The following is a 24,364-nucleotide window of genomic DNA, read 5'->3' as shown; positions in this document are numbered from 1 at the left end:
ACTGGGGTGAACACACGACACCAGGTTATAGTCCAACAGGTTTATGTGAAATCACAAGCTTTTGGTGCAGTGCCCCTTCATTCAGACAAAGCAGCAGTGCTCTTAAAGCTTGTGATTTCAAATAAACCTTTTTGACTATAACCTGGTGTCATGCGACTTCAGACTAAGTGTGGCCGAACCAACATTTACAAGTTTAACGTAACTTTTCTGCTTTTCAGGCTGTCTCTATTGAAATGAATCCTCGGGCATGGGTTGGTTTTATTATGGCTTTGATAACCTGAGCTGCAACTTTTAATGATTAGTAAATTGAAACCCATACCCATTTAAACTCTCATCATCCAAGGAATAGCTTGTCAGCTTATTTCTCCGACTAAACTCCAGCACCTCATACTTACCTATGGCAAAATCATTGCTATCCAGCACTGCACCAACCAGAATTCCCTAGTAACTGGAATTTCCGGACACAGCCTGCTGGATCTTGTCTGTTTGTCAATAAGGCAGCACTTGTAAAGTGAAGCGTGCATGAGTAATGCAAAATCTATTTGGACTTCGGTGAGGAATGCTGTTATTTAACGTGATAACAAAACTGAAATGATAATTAACTGGTTGAATGCAGTGACCTCAGGCTGCAGTCAAGGGCTCGCTGAGCACCAGCTGTTCCAACACAGCCCAACTCCCAAAGGCACCAGCTCACCCCGAGAACTGAGAACCAGTGAAAAGAGGCTGTTCTGACTGTAACAAGGTTGACATGCATCAACGATTGAATTAGGCCTGAAATTATGGGACCTCTTAGGATCACAGGAACATGGCAACATTTAGTTTATAAAAATGGAAAATGTAGAGAAATGGAAGCAGCAGCAGATTTTTGAAACATTCCTGAAGATTCTGGGGAGTTTGGGATTATTGTTCATTGAAATGGGATAGAAGATGGTTAACATGACCATTCGACTTTCGCCTCCATCCATTAAAGGAAGCATTTGATCTTCTTCGGACATCTCCTTTAACCATTTTTGGTTAACTAGCACATCTATTACCAGCGCCTGCGAAATGTTCTGCACATTGAAAATTGTTTGCCACTTACACAGGGAGTGAATAGAAGCACACGGCTTTAAGCTACAAATGGCCGCAGGTCCTGCCGTGTCTATGGCGATGAAGAGTGGAGCTATGAGCAACAATCTTTGATCAGTAAAAAGATTGAGAAGAGGATCTGGGCAAGGCATGGTCTCGTAACCTCAGTTTTATTAACCAAGGCACAGAGTACAAAAGGAAGTTAAACTTTTATGAAGCACTAGAACAGCATCAGTGTGCATACTTTATAAGAATGTCAAGGATGTACAAACAATGGCAAGAAAAATGCACAAAACAGCAGCAGGGATGAGGGACTCTTCTTCTGGAGAGAGATGGGAGAAGCAGAAAAGGTGAAGAGGAGATTTAACAGAGATGTTAAAAATCATGAAAGGCTTTCATGAAGTGAATAAACTTCCCGCTGGCAGGAGAACCGGCAAATTACAAAAGAACAGATTTAAGATCATTGGCGAAAGAAGCAACATAGAAGGAGTAGGCCATTCAGCCCCTCAAGCCTGCTCCACCATTCTTCAAGGAGAAATGTTTTGCTGCATCAAGTTCTAATGACCTGCAACATTCTGCCTGAAAAGCTACTGAAGCAGATGCAATGCCAACTTTAAAAAGGGAACTGCACAATAACTTAAAAAGGCGAAATTCATAGAATAATGGGAAAAGGGAGGGATTGAGTCAAGGAGGTTGTGGTCTATGGTAACCCACTGGCCTATTAATGCAGAGACTAAGGTAATGCTCTGGGGACCCAGGTACGAATCTTGCCATGACAGATTGGGGAAATCTGAGTTACGTTTACAAAGACTGAAATTAATGGTGACCATTGTCCATTGTTGGAAAAACCCATCTGGTACACGAATGTCCTTTAGGGAAGAAATTGCAGTCATTGCCAGGTCCAGATTACATGCGAGTCCAGACCCACAGTAACATGGTTGACTCTTAAATGCCCTCCAGGAAGGGCAATAAATGCTGGCCTAGACAGTCATGTCCTCAACCCAAGAATGAATAAATACAAATCAAATAGTCTTTTCACAGAAAAGACACAGGCATGACCGGCCAAATGACCTCGTACACTGTTCGATTATATGATTCTCAGAAGGTGCGGTTAATAGGACAGCTTTCTTTCAGGGTAAAGGCTTTTCTCCTCACAAATGTAAAGTGCAAAGAACCTGCTGGGAATCATCCAAAGCAGAAAGTCAGTCTTCAAGTTGAAGTTCTAGTCTGCACTAAGTTACCAAAACAGAGGCATTCAGCTACACGCTGTGATAGTCACCATCTGTGCCCCTTGGTCACAGGCAGTGGAAACGTCATGCAAGTTTCTTGATGCTGAATCACTATCATTCACCACCCAGAACTTTAGCTCATACCAGAAGAATGGCCATTCCAGCAAAAGTAACACTTGGGTGGCCAACAAAATCTCCTATATTTCCTGCTGTCTTGGGAAACAACCAACAAAATCAAAGGCCCCTCCCACCCCGGTTATACTCTCTTCCACCCTTTTCCGTCAGGCAGAAGATACAAAAGTTTGTATTCTCGTACGAACAGATTCAATAACAACTTCTTCCCCGCTGCTATTAGACTTCTGAACGGACCTCTCAAATTTAAATTTAATGTTGATCTTGCTGTTTGTGCATCTTCTCTGTAGCCGTAACACTGTACTGTTCACTCTGTTCTCTTACCCGAATGCACTCTGCATGGTGCGATCTGCCTGGGCTGCACACAAAACAAAACTTTTCACTGTACCTAAGACAATGATAAATCAAATCAAATCAACAGATTGCAGTAGGAGATGAGTCAATCCTATAACAAAAAAAAACAAGTTTATTACAGTTGTCTACATCTCTTCCCAAGCAGCCTCTGGAGTATGCTGAAATTAAAAGGAACACAGGGGAGATCCTCCGATGAAGGATCACTGGCTAGAAAGATGAACTTGGCTTCTCTCTCCACAGATGCTTCCTGACCTGCTCGGCATTTTCTTCTCATTTATTCAGAGAATTAGGGCATTGCTGGCTAGACCAGCATTTATTGCCCCACCGTAACTGCCCAGAGGGCAGTTACGAGTCAACCACATCGCTGGGGGTCTGCATTCACATGTAGACAGTAGTGTCTTAGTTTGGGATTACAAGATGTACAGCGTGGGAACAGACACTTCGGTCCAACTCATCCATGCCAACCAGATATCCCAACCCAAATTTATCCCATTTGCCAGCATCTGGCCCATATCTCTCTAACCCTCCCTATTCATATACCCATCCAGATGCCTTTTAAATGTTGCAATTGTACCAGCTTCCACCACTTCCTCTGGCAGCTCATTCCATACATGCACCACCCCCTGCATGAAACAGTTGTCCCTTAGCTCCCTTTTAAATCTTTCCCCTCTCACTCTAAACCTATGCCCTCTAGTTATGGACTTCCCCACCCTAGGGAAAAGAATTTGTCAATTTATCCAACCGCGTCCCTCATGATTCTGTAAGGTCACCCCTCACAGCCTCCAACGCTCTGGGAAAACAGCCCCAGCCTATTCAGCTTCTCTCTATAGCTCAAATCCTCCAACCCTGGCAACATGCTTATATATTTTTTCTGAGCCCTTTCAACATCACAACATTCTTCCAACAGGAATCAGCATCTTTCATTTACCTAAATTAAACTCCATCTGCCACTGCTCAGCCCATTAGCCCATCTGATCAAGATCCCATTGTACTCTGAGGTAACTTTCTTTGCTGTCCACTACTCCTCCAATTTTGGGTGTCACCTAGAAACTTACTAACTATACCTCCTATGGTTACATCCACATCATTTATACAAATAACAAAAAGCAGTGGACCCAGCACTGATCCTTGTGGCACACCACTGGTCACAGGCGTCCAGTCTGAAAAACAACCCTCCACCACCACCCCTATCTTTGAGCTAGTCGGTGAAGATGGCAGTTTCCTGAAGGACATTTGTGAACCAGATGTGTATTTTGTTTTCAGACAACCTACAATGAATTCAGAGTCATAAGTAAGCTCTTAATTCCAAGATTTTCTTTTTAAGTTGAAAGTCAAATTCTACTATTTGCCATGGTGGGATTTGAACCTGAGTTTCCAGAACAATACTTGGGTTTCAGCTTAACAGTCCAGTGGTAATACCACAAGGCCAATGCCTCCCTAAGTGCAACTTTTGCTTTTATTTTAGATTTCCAGTATTTTGCCTTTGGGATAAGGCAATGTCCTCTAAAACCATGAGGTAATGTTATACAGTCACAGAGTCATACAGCACAGAAATAGACCACTCAGTCCAACCAATCCATGGTGAATGTAATCCCAAACTTAACTAGCCCCACCTACCTGGCCCATAGCCCCCCCAAACCTTTCCTATTCATGTACTTACCTAAACATTTTTTAAACATTGTACCTGTACCCACGTCCACCATTTCCTCTAAGTTCATTTCACACATTGTGTAAACAAAAAGTCCCATGTCTTTTCTAAATCTCCTCTCACCTTTAAAATATGCCCCCAAGTCTTGAAGTCCCCCACCCTAGGGAAAAGACACCTGCCATTCACCTTATCTAAACCCCTCATGATTTTATAAATCTCTGTAAGGTCACCCCTCAACCTCCTACGATCCAGTGAAAAAGATCCCAGCCTATCCAGCCTCTCCTTATAACTCAAACCCTCCAGTCCTGGCAACATCCTGGTAAGTCTGTTCTGAAACCACCTACAGCTCAATAATATCTTTCTACGAGCACGGCGACCAGAACTGTTCTGGGGTCAGGGCTTTGAATCCCACCATGATAGATGGGGAAATCCGTACGGAATAATCTTCTGGAATTACATAAATCACAAATGAAGCAATGTGCTCAAGAAACCTCTCTTCCCACCTAAACAGTTCTGCTTTCTAATCCTTATGCAACTCCATGTTAACAGCAAGTGTGGTCTTTACCTCGATAGATACTTGTGGTGATGTATCATCGGATCAAGTGGCTATAGTCCAGCCCTCAGACCAGTTTGAAAGAAAAACTCACCCCTTCTCTCCTTCACCACGTCACACCTACCCCCTTAACCCCTTTGATGTTTGCCACCCCAAGGGCAATGGGTCTTCTCAGTTATCAATGTGAATAGACTGACAGGACAGCAACTTGCTGCGCAGGAAAAAAATTGAGTTTGTTTTTAATATGCATGCAAATTTTAATTTTAATCTATACAGTTACACAACAGGAAATGGAACTAGAGACAATGTCTTAGAGGAATGAAAAATGAATTTAATATCAGATATTAAGTAAAACCTTTTGACTTGAAAGGATGAGTAAACACTCAGAAAAATCCAGGCAGGCTGGTGCAGAGAGAAATACTGGGGTCAGCCAAAGTACAAGTGGATGCTGTCATGATGCGTCCTGGCTTCTGTGTCCTTCTGCAATCTTACAGCACTCCAGGCTCTCTGCTGTCTTCCAATAACTGTTCCCCCTGTCCCTCACTAATACCCATCACCCCATCCCTCTCCAATACCCATCCCCCCATCCCTCTCCAATACCCGTCCCCTGTCCCTCTCCAATACCCGTCCCCTGTCCCTCTCCAATACCCGTCCCTTGTCCCTCTCCAATACCCATCTCCCGTCCCTCTCCAATAGCCATCCCCCTGTCCCTCTCCAATACCCATCTCCAATCCCTCTCCAATAGCCACCCCCCTGTCCCTCTCCAATACCCATCCCCCTGTCCCTCTCCAATACCCATGCCTTGTCCCTCTCCAATACCCATGCCTTGTCCCTCTCCAATACCCATTCCCCTGACCCTCTCCAATACTCATGCCCTGTCCCTCTCCAATACCCGTCCCCTGTCCCTCTCCAATATCCGTCCCCTGTCCCTCTCCAATATCCGTCCCCTGTCCCTCTCCAATATCCGTCCCCTGTCCCTCTCCAATATCCGTCCCCTGTCCCTCTCCAATATCCGTCCCCTGTCCCTCTCAATACCCATCCCCCTGTCCCTCTCCAATACCCATGCCTTGTCCCTCTCCAATACCTGTCCCCTGTCCCTCTCCAATATCCGTCCCCTGTCCCTCTCCAATACCCATCCCTTGTCCCTCTCAATACCCATCCCCCTGTCCCTCTCCAATACCCATGCCTTGTCCCTCTCCAATACCTGTCCCCTGTCCCTCTCCAATACCTGTCCCCTGTCCCTCTCTAATACCCATCCCCCTGTCCCTCTCCAATACCCATGCCTTGTCCCTCTCCAATACCCATGCCCCGTCCTCTCCAATACCCGTCCCCTGTCCCTCTCCAATACCCATGCCTTGTCCCTCTCCAATATCCATGCCCCGTCCTCTCCAATATCCGTACCCTGTCCATCTCCAATACCCGTCCCCTGTCCCTCTCCAGTTTCTGCCAGTCCGACACTGGCAGCCATGTCTAAAGTTGCCTAGCCACTAAATCCTGGACATTGCTCCTTAAAGCTTACTGTACTGCATTAAACTTTATTTTTAACTTATTCACTGGATGTGGGAGTTGTTGACTAGGCCAGCATTTTTATTGCCCACAGAGCAGTTAGGAGTCAACCACACTGCTGTGGGCATTGGGGTTCGGTTAGCTCCGTTCAGTTAGCTGGCCAATCTGAAATGCAGATTAATACTAACAGTGTGGGTTCATTTCCTACATTGGCTGAGGTTATCATGAATGACTCGCTTTCCCAACCTCTCCACTCAGCTACGTTGTGGTGACCCTCAGGTTAAATTAGCACCAGTCATTCTCTCTCTCTACTGAGAGATCATATCCCATGTTGGATTCGATGGGCAAAATGACTTTCTCCCATGCCATAATGACTTCATAACTCTTTGGCACTGTATCAATTTCCATATGTTTTGCCATTTTAAAGGCTTTATGCAAATACATGTTATTGTTAATCTGAGGCAGATGACCTATAGTGGGCTAAATGGCTTCCGCATGTCATTGTCTTGCAATCCGGTGATGTAATCGGTCCTGCTCCAATGGCTTGCACAGTGAGGAATCACTACACAAAAAAAAATTATCCGAAAATCTCTCTCAGTGCCTGATAAAAAAGGGAGCTGAGGCCACCTATTGGAGAACAGCTGCGCCTCAGTGTTCTACTGTTGCCTCTTGTGGTCATCAAATAGTTTGTGTAACATTAAAATCACATGACAAAATTCGAAGCAGAAAACATCTTGCATCATCGCTAGAATTCAGAAATTAAAGCTGCATTACCATTTCCTGTTGTCCCTGACAATGAGCTGATATGAAAAGTACAGAAGTGCTTTCATACCATAACAAAAGGCTGTCATTCCACCCACTATGACTTGCGCTGGCTCTTTCAAAGACCAATCCAACTGGTTATATTCACCTCCTCACTGTCATTTGAATCCACGTCCAATTCCCTTTCAAACGTTAGTACTGAATCTGCTTCCTGCCCCCTTTTCAGTCAGCACATTCCAGGATATAACAAGCTGAACAATGAACCACTCCTCCCCCCTCCAAGAATACAATCCCTACAGTACGAAAAGGGGCAATTTGGCCCAGCGATTCTGCACTGACCTCCGAAGAGCATCCTACCCAAACACAGTTCCCCCAAACAATCCCAGGATCTCTCATGGCCAATCCACCTAACCTGCACATCTTTGTGAGTGTGGGAGGAAACCAGAGCACACGGAGGAGACCCACGGGGAAAATGTGCAAACTCCACATAGACACAAACTCCACGAAACTGGAATCAAAACCAGGACCCTGGCGCTGCAAGGCAGCAGCTCTAACCACTTAGCTGTCCTCTCCAGCTCATTTACCAACACTGAATTTACTGATCACTGCCAGTGTCTTTCAGTTACTGTATCAGTCAGTGAAAAATGTTTCTACGATTTCAGCTATCAAAACCTTCATTATTATGAATACCTTGACTAAGTCTTCAGTTTAACAGGTTAAAAGAAAATCACAAATTTAAATTTCACCAAACTACATTTAGAATTAGAATGAGATTTATTGTCACATGTACTCAAGTACAGGAGTACAATGAAAAGGTTTACAATGTCGCCTCTCACTGTACCATCTCAAGTATAAATCTTAGATACAAAGTAGAGAAATAAAGAAAAGAAAGTTACATTACCTGACAGTGATACATAGTACAAGTTAGAAAACAATAAATGAAGTTAAAAGGATAAGCATTACAGTCAGTTAAACAGATTATAGATACAGATCAATTTAGCATCTTTGATTGTTTGAGAAATTAAACTGGGTTAACTTTTTGGAGAATTGAAGTAACTCTTTGCATTAGCAAGCTTCTGAGAACAGTTCTGGTCAGCTCACTAACAGGAGGATGTGATGCTTTGGAGATGGTACAGAAAAGGTTTACCAGAATATTGCCTGGTTTGGGGGATTGTAGCTGTGAAGAAAGGTTGGATAGACTGGGGCTGTTTCCACCGAAATGGAGGAGGTTGAGGGGTGACCTGATAGAAGTTTATAAGATTGTGAATGGCACGGATAGTTTGGAAAGTCTGAGGATTTTTCCTCGGGTGGAGGGGTCAGTTGCTAGGGGACACAGGTTGGGGGAGGTGGGGGGGGTGGGGTGAAGAGTTAAAAAGAGATGTGTGAGGCAAATTTTCCACACAAAGGGTGGTGAGTGCCAGAGGTGGTGGTGGTGCAATCAGACACAATAGCAGCATTCAAGAGGCACCTCGATGAATACATGAACTTGAAGGGAATAGGGGGATACGGATCCTGTAAGTGAAGGCAGTTTTAGTGTGGAAGGGCAAAATGTGTTGTTGTAGGCTTGGAGGGCCGAAGGGCCTGTTCCGGTGCTGTTTTGTTCTTTATTTTTTAATTGTCAAGCTTATGAAACAGGACAGAATTAACAGAAAGACTCACATTAATCACAATCATCATAAATTCACAATGTACCAAAGCACGTTTGAATACTGCTGCAACATAAGAAACACTGTATCCATATTGCACACAGCAAGATTCCACAACCTACGTCGGTTTAATCAGTTTCAGTGATGATGACTGAGTGGCCAGTGTACTAAGGATGACATGGGAGGAAACCGGAGCACCCGGAGGAAACCCACGCAGACTCGGGGAGAATGTGCAAACTCCACACAAACAATCGCCCAAGGTGGGAACTGAACCTGGGTCCCTGTCACTGTGAGACAGTCAGTGCTAACCACTGAGCCACCATGCCGCCCTGGGGACGTGAGTAAAGAAAACCTAAAAGTAGGAGCTGATTGGTGCAACTAAACCTGATTCAAACGCAAGGCATTTGGAAAGTTAGGTTTATAAAGTTGGGTTTGTTAAGTTAGCTGTTTGCGGAAAAGTTGTGTCTGTTAAGTGCTGCAATGCATAATCCAAACAGCACACAATGGCAGTGCCAGAAAAAGGTGAACCACAAAATGTGAGCCATCTTTGAGGCAGTCCACAATGGAGTGGAAACAAAAACAAAAATTGCTGGAAAAGCTCAGCGGGTCTGGCAGCATCTGTGGAGAGAAATCAAAGTCAATGTTTCGGGCCAAGTGACTCTTCCTCAGTATTGGTGAAGTGGCTTTTGAGGGAGTTTCAAAATCAGATCGTCAAAACTAAATCATCGGAATCCCTGATGCAATTTGCTGACCCACAATGTGTGGAATGTGTGCTGGGAAAATGCTGAGAATATCTTCCGTACTGTTTAATAACTTAATAAAGTTGACATGGTCCTAGAGACCATAGGACTGCTCTCTCATTGGAGAGAGACGACTAGTGGTGAGTTTAACCTGAAAACCTGAGGTTGAGAAAGAGAGTCCTTAACGGTAACCTCAGTCAGTGTGGGAACTGAACCCACACTATTGGTGTTACTCAATATTGCAAGCCAGCTATCCAACCAAATGACGCCCAAATGATATGTTCTGTTCTATAGAGTTTCCAACCATAGTTTGTCTGTATAACTCACCTGGCCTCATATTAAGTTGGGGATTGTTAAAAGAAAACTCATGGGGAAAATGCAGATGCTGGAGAGTCAGAGTTGAAAAGTGTGGTGCTGGAAAAGCACAGCATTTGAGGAGCAGGCGAATTGACATTTCGGGCACAAGCCCTTCATCAGGGAGGGAACTCATGACTACCTTTGTACAATCTAAACATTTTTCATCAATAAATTTGCTTGTTTCTAAAATTAAGTTTTATTTTTAATAACTTTGGGTTTTCTTTTGGCTAAAAGAAATGGCCAACTTCACTATATTTAATTTGATACAATTCAGATACATTGAGCCAATTATAACTGGCCATATCATCAACCTGTTCAAACTAAAGAGTTGTTTTGACTAATAGAAGAGTGGGGCTGAAAAGGAATCAGTGCACCTCTCCAGCCTCAATGGTAACACTATTCACAGAGGAAGGCATGTAGAGTATACTGAACCTTGCTTTAGACAGAATTCATGCTTTGTACAAATGAAGCCAGCTGAAAATGAATAAACATATTAGAGATTGATAGTTTTATGCCAGAGTAGCAAGACAGAAAAGACAGGAAAGTACCATTATGAGGGTTACTGGACAATGGGTCAATATCAATATGATTGCAGCAATATGCAACATCTCCCTCCAAAATCAACAACACCATTCTTGCGAGATTTTAAATCTGAGTGAGATTAATGAGCTTGAGAAACAAATATTAATTATAGAATTAAAAGCTCAATGTAAACTGGTAAGATTGGCAGCTGATGTTAACATAGTCAATTTGCAGGAAGCAGCTCAAGAATATAGAGTGCATTGGACAATATATATAAAATTGGGCAGAAAAATAGCACAGGAACTGTAGTTCACAGGGACAAGTGCGCTCGTAAATACTGCTAAAACTGCAAAGGACGAAGTTGTGAGAGACCCTGGGGTCCTAGAAGAATCGATGTCAAACATGGAACAACAAGGTAAAGTGAATGTTGAACACTTCAAAAACAACAGTGGCAGAAATATTCTCACCTGGAATGCTAACAAATTGAAATTTGTGCTTTAATATTTACAATAAGAACACACTAGAGGGAGTCATAACTTAGTTCTACATACTAATAAAGAAAACCTTTATGTTACATTTAGCTGCATCTGAAAATCTACCACTAAACGCCAACAAATTAATTATATAAACGCTTTCTCTATTCAAATAAAATTGCCTTTGCACTCTGTCAGCTAGCAGAGACACTGCTAAACCAGACACTGCCAACTGTACCAGAGTATTCAGGGACACAAGAGAGTCCGTTCATCTACACAGGGGATAAATAGCAGAATTGATAGCGAACATCCTACAAAACAGAAACCAGGGTGTAGGGGTCAAACTTAATTACTCAAAGTGACAGGAGGAATGCTGTTTCACAGAAATCCATGCTGGGACCCTGTCACTCAGTATAAAACATTTAGACATGAAAATGTCAAGACTTCAGATTAATATTGTACAGAAATCTATCAAAAAATCCTTCCTTATTAATTCTATTCCTCAGTGACCCCAGGCTTGCTTTACATCGTTCATGCCTTGGTTCACCGGTATTATTGCCTTAACATGTTTGAGATATCTAGCTATGTTCAGATACAATCTCCTGTTCTGCCAAGAAATAAAGAAGTGAGCTGGGTCTGTAACAGCATTGGGCACACAAGTTCACATTTGCGCATTTTACAATTCACAAATTATCAAGGTGTCACTTAAGTTAAAAATGTTTTTTAGGCATATTCCCAGACCATTGAGCAAAGTGCTGAGCCATCATCTGACCAATATCTGTTCCACTGTCTGAGTAAAGTTATTCTATTACAGAACGGTCAACTAATGTTCATTGCACTCGTCTTTCAGAATACTTTCCTGGCAATTGATCAAGTCAGAGATAGTATAGTTTGTTCCAGATGTTTTTGTCACAAGTTAGAAATTCCAAGTCAGAGGCTAGGAATCCTGCAGAAAGTAACTCACCTCTTGACTCCCCAAAGCCTGTCCACCATCTACAAGGCACAAGTCTGGAGTGTGATGGAATACTCCCCACTTGCCCGGATGGGTGCAGCTCCAACAAGAAGCTAGACACCAACCAGGACTAAGCAGCCCACTTGATTGGCACCATATCCACAAGCATCCACTTCCTCCAACGCCAATGCTCAGCAGTTGCCATCTACACGACGCACTGCAGAAATTCACCAAAATTTCTTAGACAATACCTTCAAAACCCATGATCACTTACATCCAGGAGGAGAAGTCGAAAAGTGCTGCACTGGAAAAGTACAGCAGGTCAGACAGCATCTGCAGAGCAGGAGAATCGATGTTTCAGGCATAAACCCTTCATCAGGAATGGGGTTTGGGGGGCTGAGAGATAAATTGGGGGAATGTGGGGTTGGGGGGGGGGAAGGAAATTGGAAAAGTGGTCGCCCACCCTTGACCTGTCCCACCTGTTCATCTTCCTTCCGACCTATCCACTCCATCCTCCGCTCTGACCTAGCAGCCCCTTCCTGCATCTACCTGTCGCCTTCCCAGCTACCTTCCCTCCAGCCAGCCCCCCATTAATCTCTCAGCCCCCTTTCCCCACAAACCCACACACACCCCCCACATTCCTGATGAAAGATTTATGCCCAAAACATCGACTTTCCTGCTCCTCGGATGCTGCCTGACCTGCTGTGCTCTTCCAGCGCCACACCCTCGACTCTGACTCGCCAGCATCTGCAGTCCTCACTTTCTTTTAGGAGGAGACGGGCAATGCTGATAGATTGGAACACCATCACCTGCAAGTTCCATGATGGAAATGTGTTGCTGGAAAAGCGCAGCAGGTCAGGCAGCATCTAGGGAACAGGAGAATCGACGTTTCGGGCATTAGCCCTTCTTCAGGAATGAGGAAAGTTGGTCCAGCAGGCTAAGATAAAAGATAGGGAGGAGGGACTTAGCAGAAGAAGGGCTAATGCCCGAAACGTCGATTCTCCTGTTCCCTAGATGCTGCCTGACCTGCTGCGCTTTTCCAGCAACACATTTCCATCTCTGATCTCCAGCATCTGCAGACCTCACTTTCTCCTGCAAGTTCCATTCCAACCCAATCACCGTCCAGACTTAGCAATATATCGCTGTTCCTTCAGTGTCACTGTTCAAAATCCTGGAATTGCCTCCCCAAGGGCACGTGGGTGTACCCATGCCAAATGCACTGCAGCGGTTCAAGGTGGTAGCTCACCTCCAACCTCTCAGGGGCAACTAGGCAATAAACGTCAGCCTAGTCAGCGATGCCCACGACCCATGAATGAATTTAAAAAAGTCTTCATCCAACTGCACTACTGCACATTAGCCTATCCTTAATCTTTTGCAAGTCACAATGCTGTGGTTTTACAGGGAAAAAAAACTTATGGCATATTTTCTAAGAACAATTCAGCTAATCTGCCAGGGCCCATGCTACTGCCCTCTGCTTATAGAGACATACACATGGAGGTAGCTAATCCATATGCTTACCTCTGCTCGGTTTCAGTGTCATTCTGGGTCAGTTGGATGATATCACTTGTTATTTCCACCTTGCGCACACTGCCAAAGAAGTCTGTAATGAGAACGCTTCTGGGATCCCTCTGAAACAGGACACTCCTGTGCCCTGGAGTAGAAACGCACAGGCTTGGGGGGCAAACTTTGAACTGCGAGACAAGAGAAAGCAGAAAGCAAAGTGATCACCACAAAGATGTTACAACATGAACAAGTCTGTATCAAGCTTACAAGCACAAAGGACACAGGGCTCAGAATCAGTCCGGCAATTTCCTGAATCTGTATAATGGGCTACAGTACTGGCACAGTACTAAAAAGCTGGGCCACTTCAGTTTCTAGTCAATGGCAACTCCCATGATGCTAATAGCTGGGGATTCAGTGATAGAAATGCTGTTGAGTTGCAAGCTGAGATGTTTAGATTCTCTTGTTGGATATGGTCATTGCCTGCATTTGTATAACACCATTGTTACTTGCCATTTATCAGCCCACATAATGTTGTGCAGGTCTTGCTACATTTGGACACAGTTTCAGCATCTGTGAAATTGCAAGAGGCATTGAACACAGTTCCCCTGAAATGCCACCATCTGACTCTTTTGTACACAATCCCGACTTTTGTGGCCTGGTGTGCTGCAATGCTTCATTATCTGAGGAGTTTTGAACATTGCAATCATTAACGTATGTCACCATGTCTGATCTTACAATGAATATAGGAACAGGTCCTTCAGCCCACAATGTCTATCAACCACAATGTCATTCTAAACTTATCCAAACTGCCTGCATATGGTCTGTTTCCTTCTATACCCTGCCTGTCTAAATGCCTCAAACATTGCTGTTTTGTCTGCTTCTAACACCTCCCCCTATAAACACATTCCAGGCACCTACCATCTTCTGAGTAAAATACTTGCCTTGCACATCTCCTTTAAATTATCCCCTCTCACCTTAAACCTAGTATTTGACATTTGTATCCTGGGACAAAGACTCTGATTATCCAGCCTATTCATATCCCTCATAATATTATTTACTTTTATCGAGTAACTCCTCCAAAGGTCTAGCAAAAAAAATGCATGTTTGTCGATTTGCTCCTCATAGTTAACATGCTCCAGTCCAAACAACATCCTGGGGTAAACCTCTTGCACCCTCTCCAATGCCTCCCTCCCCTCCTATAGTGTGGGGACCAGAACTGCAAACAATACTTAAAAGGCGGCCTAACTAAAGATTTATACAGCTGCAATATGAGTTGCCAACTTTTATATTCAATTGTCCAAACAACAAATTCAAGAGCGTGGTGCTGGAAAAGCACAGCAGGCCAGGCAGCATCTGAGAAGCAAGAGAATCGCCATTTCGGGCATAAGCCCAGCTAATGTCCAAATCGTCAGTTCTCCTGTTCCTCAGATGCTACCTGGCCTGTGCTTTTCCAGCACCACACTCTCGACTCTGATCTCCAGCATCTGCAGTCCTCATTTTCCTCCCCGACCAAGAAAGGCAAGCACACTGCACACCTTCTTTATCGATGTATCCATAATCACTTTCAGAGAGCTATGGACTCGGTATGCCAATGCTCCTAAGGGTCCTGCCATTGACTATATGCTTTCCTCTTGCATTTGACCTCCCAAAATTGCATCACCTCACACTTGATCAGATTAAAAGCTCATCTGCTATTTCTCCACCCAACTTTCCAACTAATCTTTATCATGCTGAATCCTTTGACAACCTTCCCCATTATCCACTCTACCAATTTTCATCTTGTCCATTAATCAGACCATCTTCATTTTCATCCACATCATTCATGTATATTACAAACAGCAGAGGTCCTAGCACCTATGGAACACCATTAGTAAGAGACGTCCAGTCATAAAACCACCCCTCCACAACTACCCTCCTATCTTCTATGACCAAGCCAATTTTGTACCCAATTTAGTAATTCACCATGAATCCCAAATGACTTAATTTTCTGGACCAGTCTACCATGAGGGACCTTGTCAAATGCTTCAGTAAAGTCCAGGTAGACAACGTGCACTGCCCTAACCTCATCATTGATCTTCATCACTTTCTCAAAAGACTAAATCAAATCTGAGGGACAAGACCTCCCCTTCACAAAGGCATGCTGACTATCCCTAACTAGCTAGGAGAAAGTGAGGACTGCAGATGCTGGAGACCAGAGTTGAAAAGTGTGGTGCTGGAAAAGCGCAGCAGGCCAGGCAGCATCTGAGGAGCAGGAGAATTGACGTTTCGGGCATAAGCCCTTCTTCATGTACTCACGCCCACACTCCGGATTCCTCGACCGTTCCTGAACCTTCTCGCGACCTCCGGAACCGTTCGGGCGCAGTACCCACGCGGCCGCTGCAGCGAACGGTGACATCACTTCCGCCCCCACCGCCGCACGAACAACCACCACCGACCATGCAGCCTCCGCGATCGCCGCCCAGACAACCGCCTCCACAATCGCCAGGAAGACCATCGCCGGTGAAGAAGGGCTTATGCCCGAAATATCGATTCTCCTGCTCCTCGGATGCTGCCTGGCCTGCTGCGCTTTTCCAGCATCACACTTTTCAACTCTATCCCTAATTAGCTCATTGTTTTCCAAATGGAGGGGTAATCATTGATGAAGTGGCTGAAGATGGTTAGGTCTTGGACAGTGTGACAATGAACTCCTGTCTTGGGGAGGGGGGGGAAGGTATTAGTCTCTTCTAACCACAGTCATCTTCCCTTGAGCTAGGGATGGCTCCAACTAATGGGGATATCTCCCCATCAAACAACCTCCCCCACCGCCATTCTCAATGACCAGTTTTGCTCAGTTACTGCTGCCTTCATATCAAGGATAGTCACTCCCACCTCACTTCAGGAGTTCAGCTCTGATCTGATTGTTCAGATCAAGACCGTAATGAGATCAGAAGCCAAATCGCCCGAGCAAACCCGAACTTTGTATTTCTTTGATGATTTTGAACACTGCGTGCAGTTCTCTTCACCACATTACCAAAAGGGCGTGGCTGCACTGGAGACAGTGCAGAGGAGATTCACTAGGATGTTGCCTGGGATGGAAAGACTCTGTTATTTCTTTGAGATGGTGACCAAATAGGTGGATGAGGGTAAAGCAGTTGATGTGGTGTGTATGGGTTTCAGTGAGGTGTTTGATAAGGACCCCATGGTAGGCTATTGCACAAAATATGGAGGCATGAGATTGAAGGTGATTTAGCGGTTTGGATCAGAAATTGGCCAGCCGAAAGAAGACAGAGGGTGGTGGCTGATGGGAAATGTTCGTCATGGAGTTCAGTTACTAGTGGGGTACTGCAAGATCTATTTTGGGTCCACTGTCGTTTGCCATTTATACAAATGACCTGGATGAGGGCATAGAAGGATGGGTTAGTAAATTTGCGGATGACAATTAAAGTCGATAGAGTTGTGGATCGTGACAAAGGATGTTGTAGGTTACAGAGGGACAAAGATAAGCTGCAGAGCTGGGCTGAGAGGTGGCAAATGGAGTTTAATGCGGAAAAGTGTGAGGTGATTCACTTTGGAAGGAGCAACAGGAATGCAGAGTACTGGGCTAATGGTAAGATTCTTGGTAGTGTCCAGGTACATCAATCCTTGAAAGTTGCCACCTAGGTTGATAGGATTGTTAAAAAGGCATATGGTGTGTTCGCTTTTATTGGTAGAGGGATTGAGTTTCAGAACCATGAGATCATGCTGCAGCTGTAGAAAACTCCGGTGCAGCCACATTTGGAGTACTGCGTACAGTTCTGGTCACCGCATTATAGGATGTGGAAGCTTTGGAAAGGGTTCAGAGGAGATTTACTAGGATGTTGCCTGGTATGGAGGGAAGGTCATACAAGAAAGGCTGAGGGACTTGAGACTGTTTTTGTTAGAGAGAAGAAGGTTGAGAGGCGACTTAATTGAGACGTATAAGATAATCAGAGGGTTAGATAGGTTGGACAGTGAGAGCTATTTTCCTCGGATGGCTATAGCTAACACAAGGGGACATAGCTTTACATTGAGGGGTGATAGATATAGGACAGATGTCAGAGGTAGTTTCTTTACTCAGAGTAGTAGGGCCATGGATTGCACTGCCTGCAGCAGTAGTAGACTTGCCGACTTTAAAGGCTTTTAAATGGTCATTGGACAGAGATATAGATGAGAATGGAATACTGTAGATTAGATGGGCTTCAGATTTGTTCCACAGGTCGGTACAAGGGCCGAAGGGCCTGTACTGCGGTGTAATGTTCTATGTTGTATTAGGACAGACTGGGTTTGTTTTCCTTGGAGCAGAAGAGGCTGTGGGGAGATCTGAATGTGTTGTACAAAATTATGACAGACATAGACAGGGCAGATCGCAAGAATTGTTTCCCCATGGCAGACATGTTTAAGAGCAGAGAGGATAAATTTAAGGTAAGGAGTGAGTGGTTGATAGGGGATCCGAAGAAAAACGTTTGACCCAGAGGGTGACAGAAAGATGGAAGGTGCTGCCTGAGCGGGTGGAGGAGTCCGGGACTCTCGCAACATTTAAGCAGCATCTGGACGAGCACTTAAAATACCAGGGCATAGTAGCCAAGTGCAAGTTTGTTGTTTATTAGTTGGCACAGGTGGGCCGAAGAGCCTGTTTGTGTGCTGTATGACTCTATGGCTTCAATTAAATAACTCCTCAATCTCTCAGCTTAAAGGGATGCAAGCAAAGTTGAATAAAACTGTCTCTAAGGCCTGCTAGAATACTGGCAAATTTGTACTGTGTCCATTTCTAACACCAATATTTTTTCCCCAAAATGCAATACCAAAAACAGAACCCGGCAGTTCAGATGAAATCTAGCTAAGGCTCAAACTGAACCATTAATTCTGTACTTTTGAATCCCAGATTCCTCTAATTAAAACAAATGCAATTCACTATTAGACCACATTATTACTATTCAACACCAGAACTTTAAAACCAATATAGAACCAATAGAAATGGGAACAAAAAGAAAAGCAGAAATTGTTGGAAAATCTGTGGAGAGAAATCAAAGTTTCAGAACAAGGGTCACTGGACCAGAAATGTTAACTCTGCTTTCTCTCCACAGATGTGCCAGACCTGTAGAGCTTTTTCAGTAGTTTGTTTTTGTTTCTGATTTTCACCATCTGCAGTTCTTGTTTTTTCTGTTTAATGTAAATGGGAACAGGTTTAAAATGATTTGCAAAAGACAAAAATGTGATGTGTTCATACAGCACATGGTTCCAAACTGTAAAATATGGTAGATGCAGATTCAATTGAGATATTCAAGCGGGTAATGGACGATGATCTGAATAGAAACAATGTGCAAGAGCACCTGGAAAAAGACATGAGATTGATGTTAAGTCACGATGCTCATTTGGAGAACAGATGCGGACATGATGGGCTGAATGGCCTCCTACTTTACCTTAATGATTTTGTGACTGTGAAATCGTTATAAGCAATTACGCTAAGAGGAAACACATTCTGTTTCATGGAATAAGGTTACTGTTGGCCAAGCCAGTATTTGTTACTTTATTCCTCACAGCCTTTGTACCAAAGTGACCTGCTGTCTCATGTCAGGAGGCAGATTAGGGTCAACCACATTGCTGTGGGTCTGGAGTCACATGTAGGCCAGACCAGTTAAGGCTGGACAATTTCCTTCCTTAAAGGAAGCCGGTGTTTTTTTATGATTATCAACAATAGTTTCTTGGGCACAATTGCTAAGCTTCGAATTAGATTCCATGCATTTTTAAATTGAATTCAAATTAAACCAGCTGCTGTGCTAGGTTTTGAACTTGTGCCCCAGAGCATTAATTAGCCTGGATCTCATGATTACTAGGCCAGTAGTCACTATGTTAGTCTCTCCTAGAAGCAGCTATATTCCTTCCTTAAACCACTCCTTAAAACATTAAATAATGAAATCTGGAGTGTTCACTTACACATATTTAAGAACATTTAATTGCAGAAGCTAGTACAAATACATCTGATGTCGCAATGGATATTTTCAAAGGTACAAGAATTACAGTGCTGGTCTCAGCAATGGGGTAAAGTAAATGTGCGACTGCACCTGAAATTTAACGTGTGAATTTTACACCTTTCAGAATTGGCATCAATTCAGGAAATATGGCCAAGTAGCACTTTCACATGGGGTAGAACTGTGCTGATGAGCAGTGATGGATTCAGCCAGGGTGTCTGCTAAATCAGCACAAAAGGCTGAAGAAATGTGAACACAGGGTAAAAGTTACCCTAGTTAGTTAAGCCCAAGCCTTGGTCTCCATAAACACAGCTCTTTGTTAATGAAGTTGCTTTGCGTCAATATCCACATTAACATAGTAAGCTCAAAATAGATACATCAGGTAGATTCTACAGGTAGCTGTTTCCTCCAAATCAGAAAATATCAGTTGAAATCCCACCTTGGGACCACAGTGTAGAATCCAGGCTCATACTTGGAACATTGCACTTTCAGAGACCTTGCTTTGTGGAAAGGTTAAAGGAAGACACAGTCTTGCTCTTCCAATGGCTCAGAAAGTGAAAGAAGCCAGCATACTATTTAAGGAGCAGAAAGTTCAAAAGTCTATGCCAACATTCTCTCATGAAGCAATATCACAAAGAATAGATTATTCAGCAGGTAATCTTTACATAGATACCAGAATTTCCTGTATAAATTACTGCAAGTCAAAGCATTTAATACAAATTCTTTTTGAAGTATTTTGACAGTATATGTAAGATAAATGTCTGGGTCTTCTGTTTAAATATTGCACTTGCATAACTTTTAAGAATCCAGTTCATTGCATTTATCTGATTTGCTGATCAATAAAGCAGCCAAGTCCTATCAGTCTTCTAAAGTGAAGCTACTGCTTTCATCTCTGATTCAATAAAATGTCAAAACCAAGTCTGTTCTTAAAAAGATCCATTTCACAGACACTCTGCAATTCAAAAGGATGATTCAAAACATTTTGCCAAATGCTTACACAATCCTTTTCATCTAAACTAAAGGGTAAATATCAGGCCTTGAGGAAAATGTTGAAGTAACCCCACAGAGGCTCGTATCCCAAGTCTCCCTTTATGTCCACGTGCACTGTACCTGACACTGACCCAGCTAGCTCAGAGCGGCTCCTAGGATGAACAGAACCCCAACACTCCTGTCTATCTCTGTCAGCCGGGGCTCCCTTATTGGACCAGCCCCAATCATGAAACTCGTATTCTATAACATCCACCTGGCTAACCTTGTCCCAATCACTCCAAATGTGTTGGCGCATGTCAAAGTCATATTCCTGCCGTAACTACAGTGGCTCCAGTGTGCACATTCCTAAGAGATGCATCAAAGAGTTTTCAAACACACCTTCCAAAGTCATAACCTTACCTCCTAGAAAGTGGAGGGTCCGTAGGAGCACGATTCCCTCCAAGTCCCACACCATCCTGACTTGGAAATACCAGATATACATTTATACAGATGCAGTAATGTTTCTGAGGGATCAGCACATACGCTCAATCTGGGTCCCATAAAAGACCATCACAATAACAGTAAACAAACCAGTAACACTACAGCTGCCACATTGGCGCTGGGAGATCTCACATTACAGACATCATCAATATGGTGGGATCTCCCAGTCTGAAGTTACACTCTCCGTTTGTTACAATCGCCTCCATCCATGCAGCCTCTCACATGAACATGGACAATAATGCCTTGCTGAAATTTCTCTGTGGGGAGAGTTTGACATCTGAGCATCTCCACCTGCCTTAAGTTTTTTGTCGCCCATCACACATAATGGAACCATATCCTTGCATGACCAGCTGTCTTTACAAGGACAGTTCTTGGTAACAGTCTCGTTTGTTGGAACACTGAAGTTCAATTGGTGTTTCTGTTAGATTTCAGTGCAGGAGAAAGTGAGGACTGCAGATCAGAGTCGAGAGTGTGTTGCTGAGAAAGCACAGCAGGTCAGGCAGCATCCGAGGCGCAGGAGAATTGACATTTTGGGCATAAGCTCTTCATCAGGACGGCTTATGCCCAAAACGTCGATTCTCCGGCTCCTCAGATGCTGCCTGACCTGCTGTGCTTTCCCAGCACCACACTCTCGACTCTGATTTCCAGTGCAGACTAACTGATACATATTCATCCCACCACACAATGACAAAACATTAGAATTTGATGACTATGCCTTCAAGTTCAGGAGGCAAGTGCTGTGTGAAATAACTTTTTACCCTGTGTGAAATAACTCCACAGAGGCCAGTACCCCTTCACCAAATCATCCTTTAGTTACACATGGAGAGTCACGGAGAGGATGGTGCGTTTGTGGAATGGGCTGCCAGAGGAAGTGGTGGAGGCTGGTACAAGTGCTGCATTTAAAAGGCATCTGGATGGGTATATGAACAGGAAGGGTTTGGAGGGATATGGGCCGGGTGCTGGCAGGTGGGACTAGATTGGGTTGGAATATCTGGTCGGCACAGATGTATTGGACCGAAGGGTGTGTTTCTGTGCTGTACATCTCTATGACTCTATGATTATGACACCCATCCAGCTCCCTCAGAGCCAGCTCTCAGAGTGAACGGGATGTCTGACACACCTGCTTGTATCTGTCAGTCAGGGCTCCCTGATTGGACCAGATTACCAGCCCCAATCAGAGAACTCATGTTCCACAATGTCCTCTTGGCTGACCTTGCTAAAATCTTTACACTGTGAAATGTTGATTTCTGATGGAGTCCTAAAGTCCCTTTCATGAATGCACCCACATTCGATTTCTTTTGTGTAAAGTCTTCCCTTTTCTAAGAGAGTTAAGTCAGCTGCCTCTGTGGCTAACAGCAGGACCATTTAGCCAATGCTCATTAGCTCGCACTGCCACTCATTCTCCAATTTAAACTGAGCTGGATATTGACTGCTCTTCGTCAAAGCCATAATGATAGAGCATGAGCAACACATTAATCTTGTTGACTGGCTGACAGAAGGAAAATCTAAAAGGTGAGATGGGGGGGAAGGCAGGGAGAATGTTTAAAGGACGTGTGTAAGGCAAGTTTTTTTTTACACTAAAGATTGTAACGTGGTGCCGGGGAAGGTAGTAGAAGCAAATACAATAGCAACATTTATGAGGTGGTTAGACAGATACATGAGCAGGCAGGGGGAGAGAGAATTCCTGATGAAGGGCTTATGCACGAAATATCAACTCTCCTGCTCCACAGACACTGCCTGACCTGCTGTGCCAGCACCACACTCTTGATCTAATTTCCAACATCTGCAGTCCTCACTTTCACCAGGGTAGAGAGGGGTATGGACCATATGCAGGCAGATGGGATTAGTTTAGAACAGCATCATGGTCGGAACTGACATGGTGGGCTGAAGGACCTGTTCCTGTGCTCTACTGTTCTATGGTCTACACATGGCTTTTATTAAACTATAGAAAGCAATTGGTAATGAATAATTGATCGCTGATTGATCAATCATTGGAAAACTAGGGTCAACTTTCAAGATTAACTTTATACGAATATTTACCATAAACGTCTGTTCTTGCAGCTTACTCGAATTCCCTTTCTAATAACACTACAGTCGACCATATACACTGTGCACAACCTTCTCACAAGTTAGTAATGATCTAAGCTGTACACGGCAAAGCTCAATGAACAGTAAAATAAATGAGTATTTAATCCCCTTTTGCTGGCATTGTTCAAGGGAAGAACAACCAGAACAGCCAACAGCAGGCATAAATGAATGAGATGTTTAAAACGATTAAAGAATGTGATAGGAATGATAGATAGAAACCTTGCCCTTTGATGGGGGAATCCAGAAAAAATTAAGTGTAAACTGAAAATTAGAGCTATGTTGTTCAGGGCTGATGTCAAGCAGCACTTATTTCTCTTTTTTAATGACATCATTTGGTCCATCTATTACCTAGTGCCAATTTTCTGCCTTGTCCCCATATTCCCTTCACTTTATTGCTATTCAATAAAGCCAGACAATGCCCTCTTAAATGCCTCCATTGTCACTGCTTTCACTTCACTCTGAACGGTCATCGGACCCAAAACTTTAGCTCTGCTTTATCTCCACAAATGCTGCCAGTCGTGCTGAGTGTTTCTGTTCCTTTTTTCCAGCTTCCTGAAGGATGTTTTATTGACTCATGCAATGTTAGAGTCACTGGGTTGGACAGTATTCATTGCCCATCTCTAACTGCTGAGGAGAGGGATGGTGGTGAACAAAGTACTGTAGTTCTTGTGATGTAAGGACACCCACAGTGCTGGTCAGGAGGGAGTTTCAGGATTTTGTGTGACAGTGGCAATAGTGTAAGAATGGTGATATAGTTCTAAGTCAGGATGGTAATGGCTTAGGGAAAAACTTGGTAATAGTAGGGATCAGCTGACCTTGTCCTTGTAGCTGTGGGTTTGGAAGGTGCTGTTGAAGAAGCCTTGGCGAATGACCGCATTGCACCTTGTAGACAGCGCACACTAATGCCACCATGAGTCATAAAAATTGCTGAGGAATTAATGAATAACATACAGAAATCGCTTTGGTTCCATTGATTTACAGTATCAGGGTTTGTCATGAAATCTTGAACTCACAGAAATCCTTTGGTATAGCTACACTTTCTCCTGGTAGCTGGAGGCTTCACAATGAGCTTCATTCTACTGGGCATTTTTCGGCCCAGTTCTGATTTGGGTGAGGGTTTCCTTCACCAAATCAATCTCTCTGAGGCTAGGAGTAGACTCAGAGTCAGTGAAAAGTTTTATCTTCCAGTCTGCCCACTCAAATAAGTGAGCTCGGTATTTCACCTGGCTTTCTCGGAATCAGAAATACAATAAAGTGCCAAGATTAAAACACACCGCTCATGTGCAAAACAAGTCACATCTGCACAGCACTCCTCATGTGAAGCGTATTTCTCAGCTCAGTACACAATTCTTCAGGAGGCTGATTGTGTTCAAATTCTTTCAGCCATAGATTTTT

General features: G+C 43.8%; 1 protein-coding gene across 2 annotated transcripts in view; it reads right to left on the bottom strand.

Moving 5' to 3' along the window:
• pigk (phosphatidylinositol glycan anchor biosynthesis, class K) overlaps positions 1-24,364 on the bottom strand; it is a 120,168-nt gene that overhangs the window by 59,403 nt on the left and 36,401 nt on the right. For both annotated transcript variants that reach the window (XM_043698684.2, XM_087990415.1), the window contains one exon: positions 13,461-13,633. In XM_043698684.2, the coding sequence (XP_043554619.1) occupies positions 13,461-13,633 (173 nt within the window). The remainder of the gene's footprint in view (positions 1-13,460; positions 13,634-24,364) is intronic.

Source organism: Chiloscyllium plagiosum, unplaced genomic scaffold (genome assembly GCF_037043375.1).
Source record: "Chiloscyllium plagiosum isolate Xiang-an unplaced genomic scaffold, Cpla_swu_hap1 HiC_scaffold_9, whole genome shotgun sequence".
Classification (NCBI taxonomy): Eukaryota; Metazoa; Chordata; class Chondrichthyes; order Orectolobiformes; family Hemiscylliidae; genus Chiloscyllium; species Chiloscyllium plagiosum.
The sequence above is the reverse complement of the archived record's forward strand: the minus strand, read 5'-3'. Positions and strand labels throughout refer to the sequence as shown.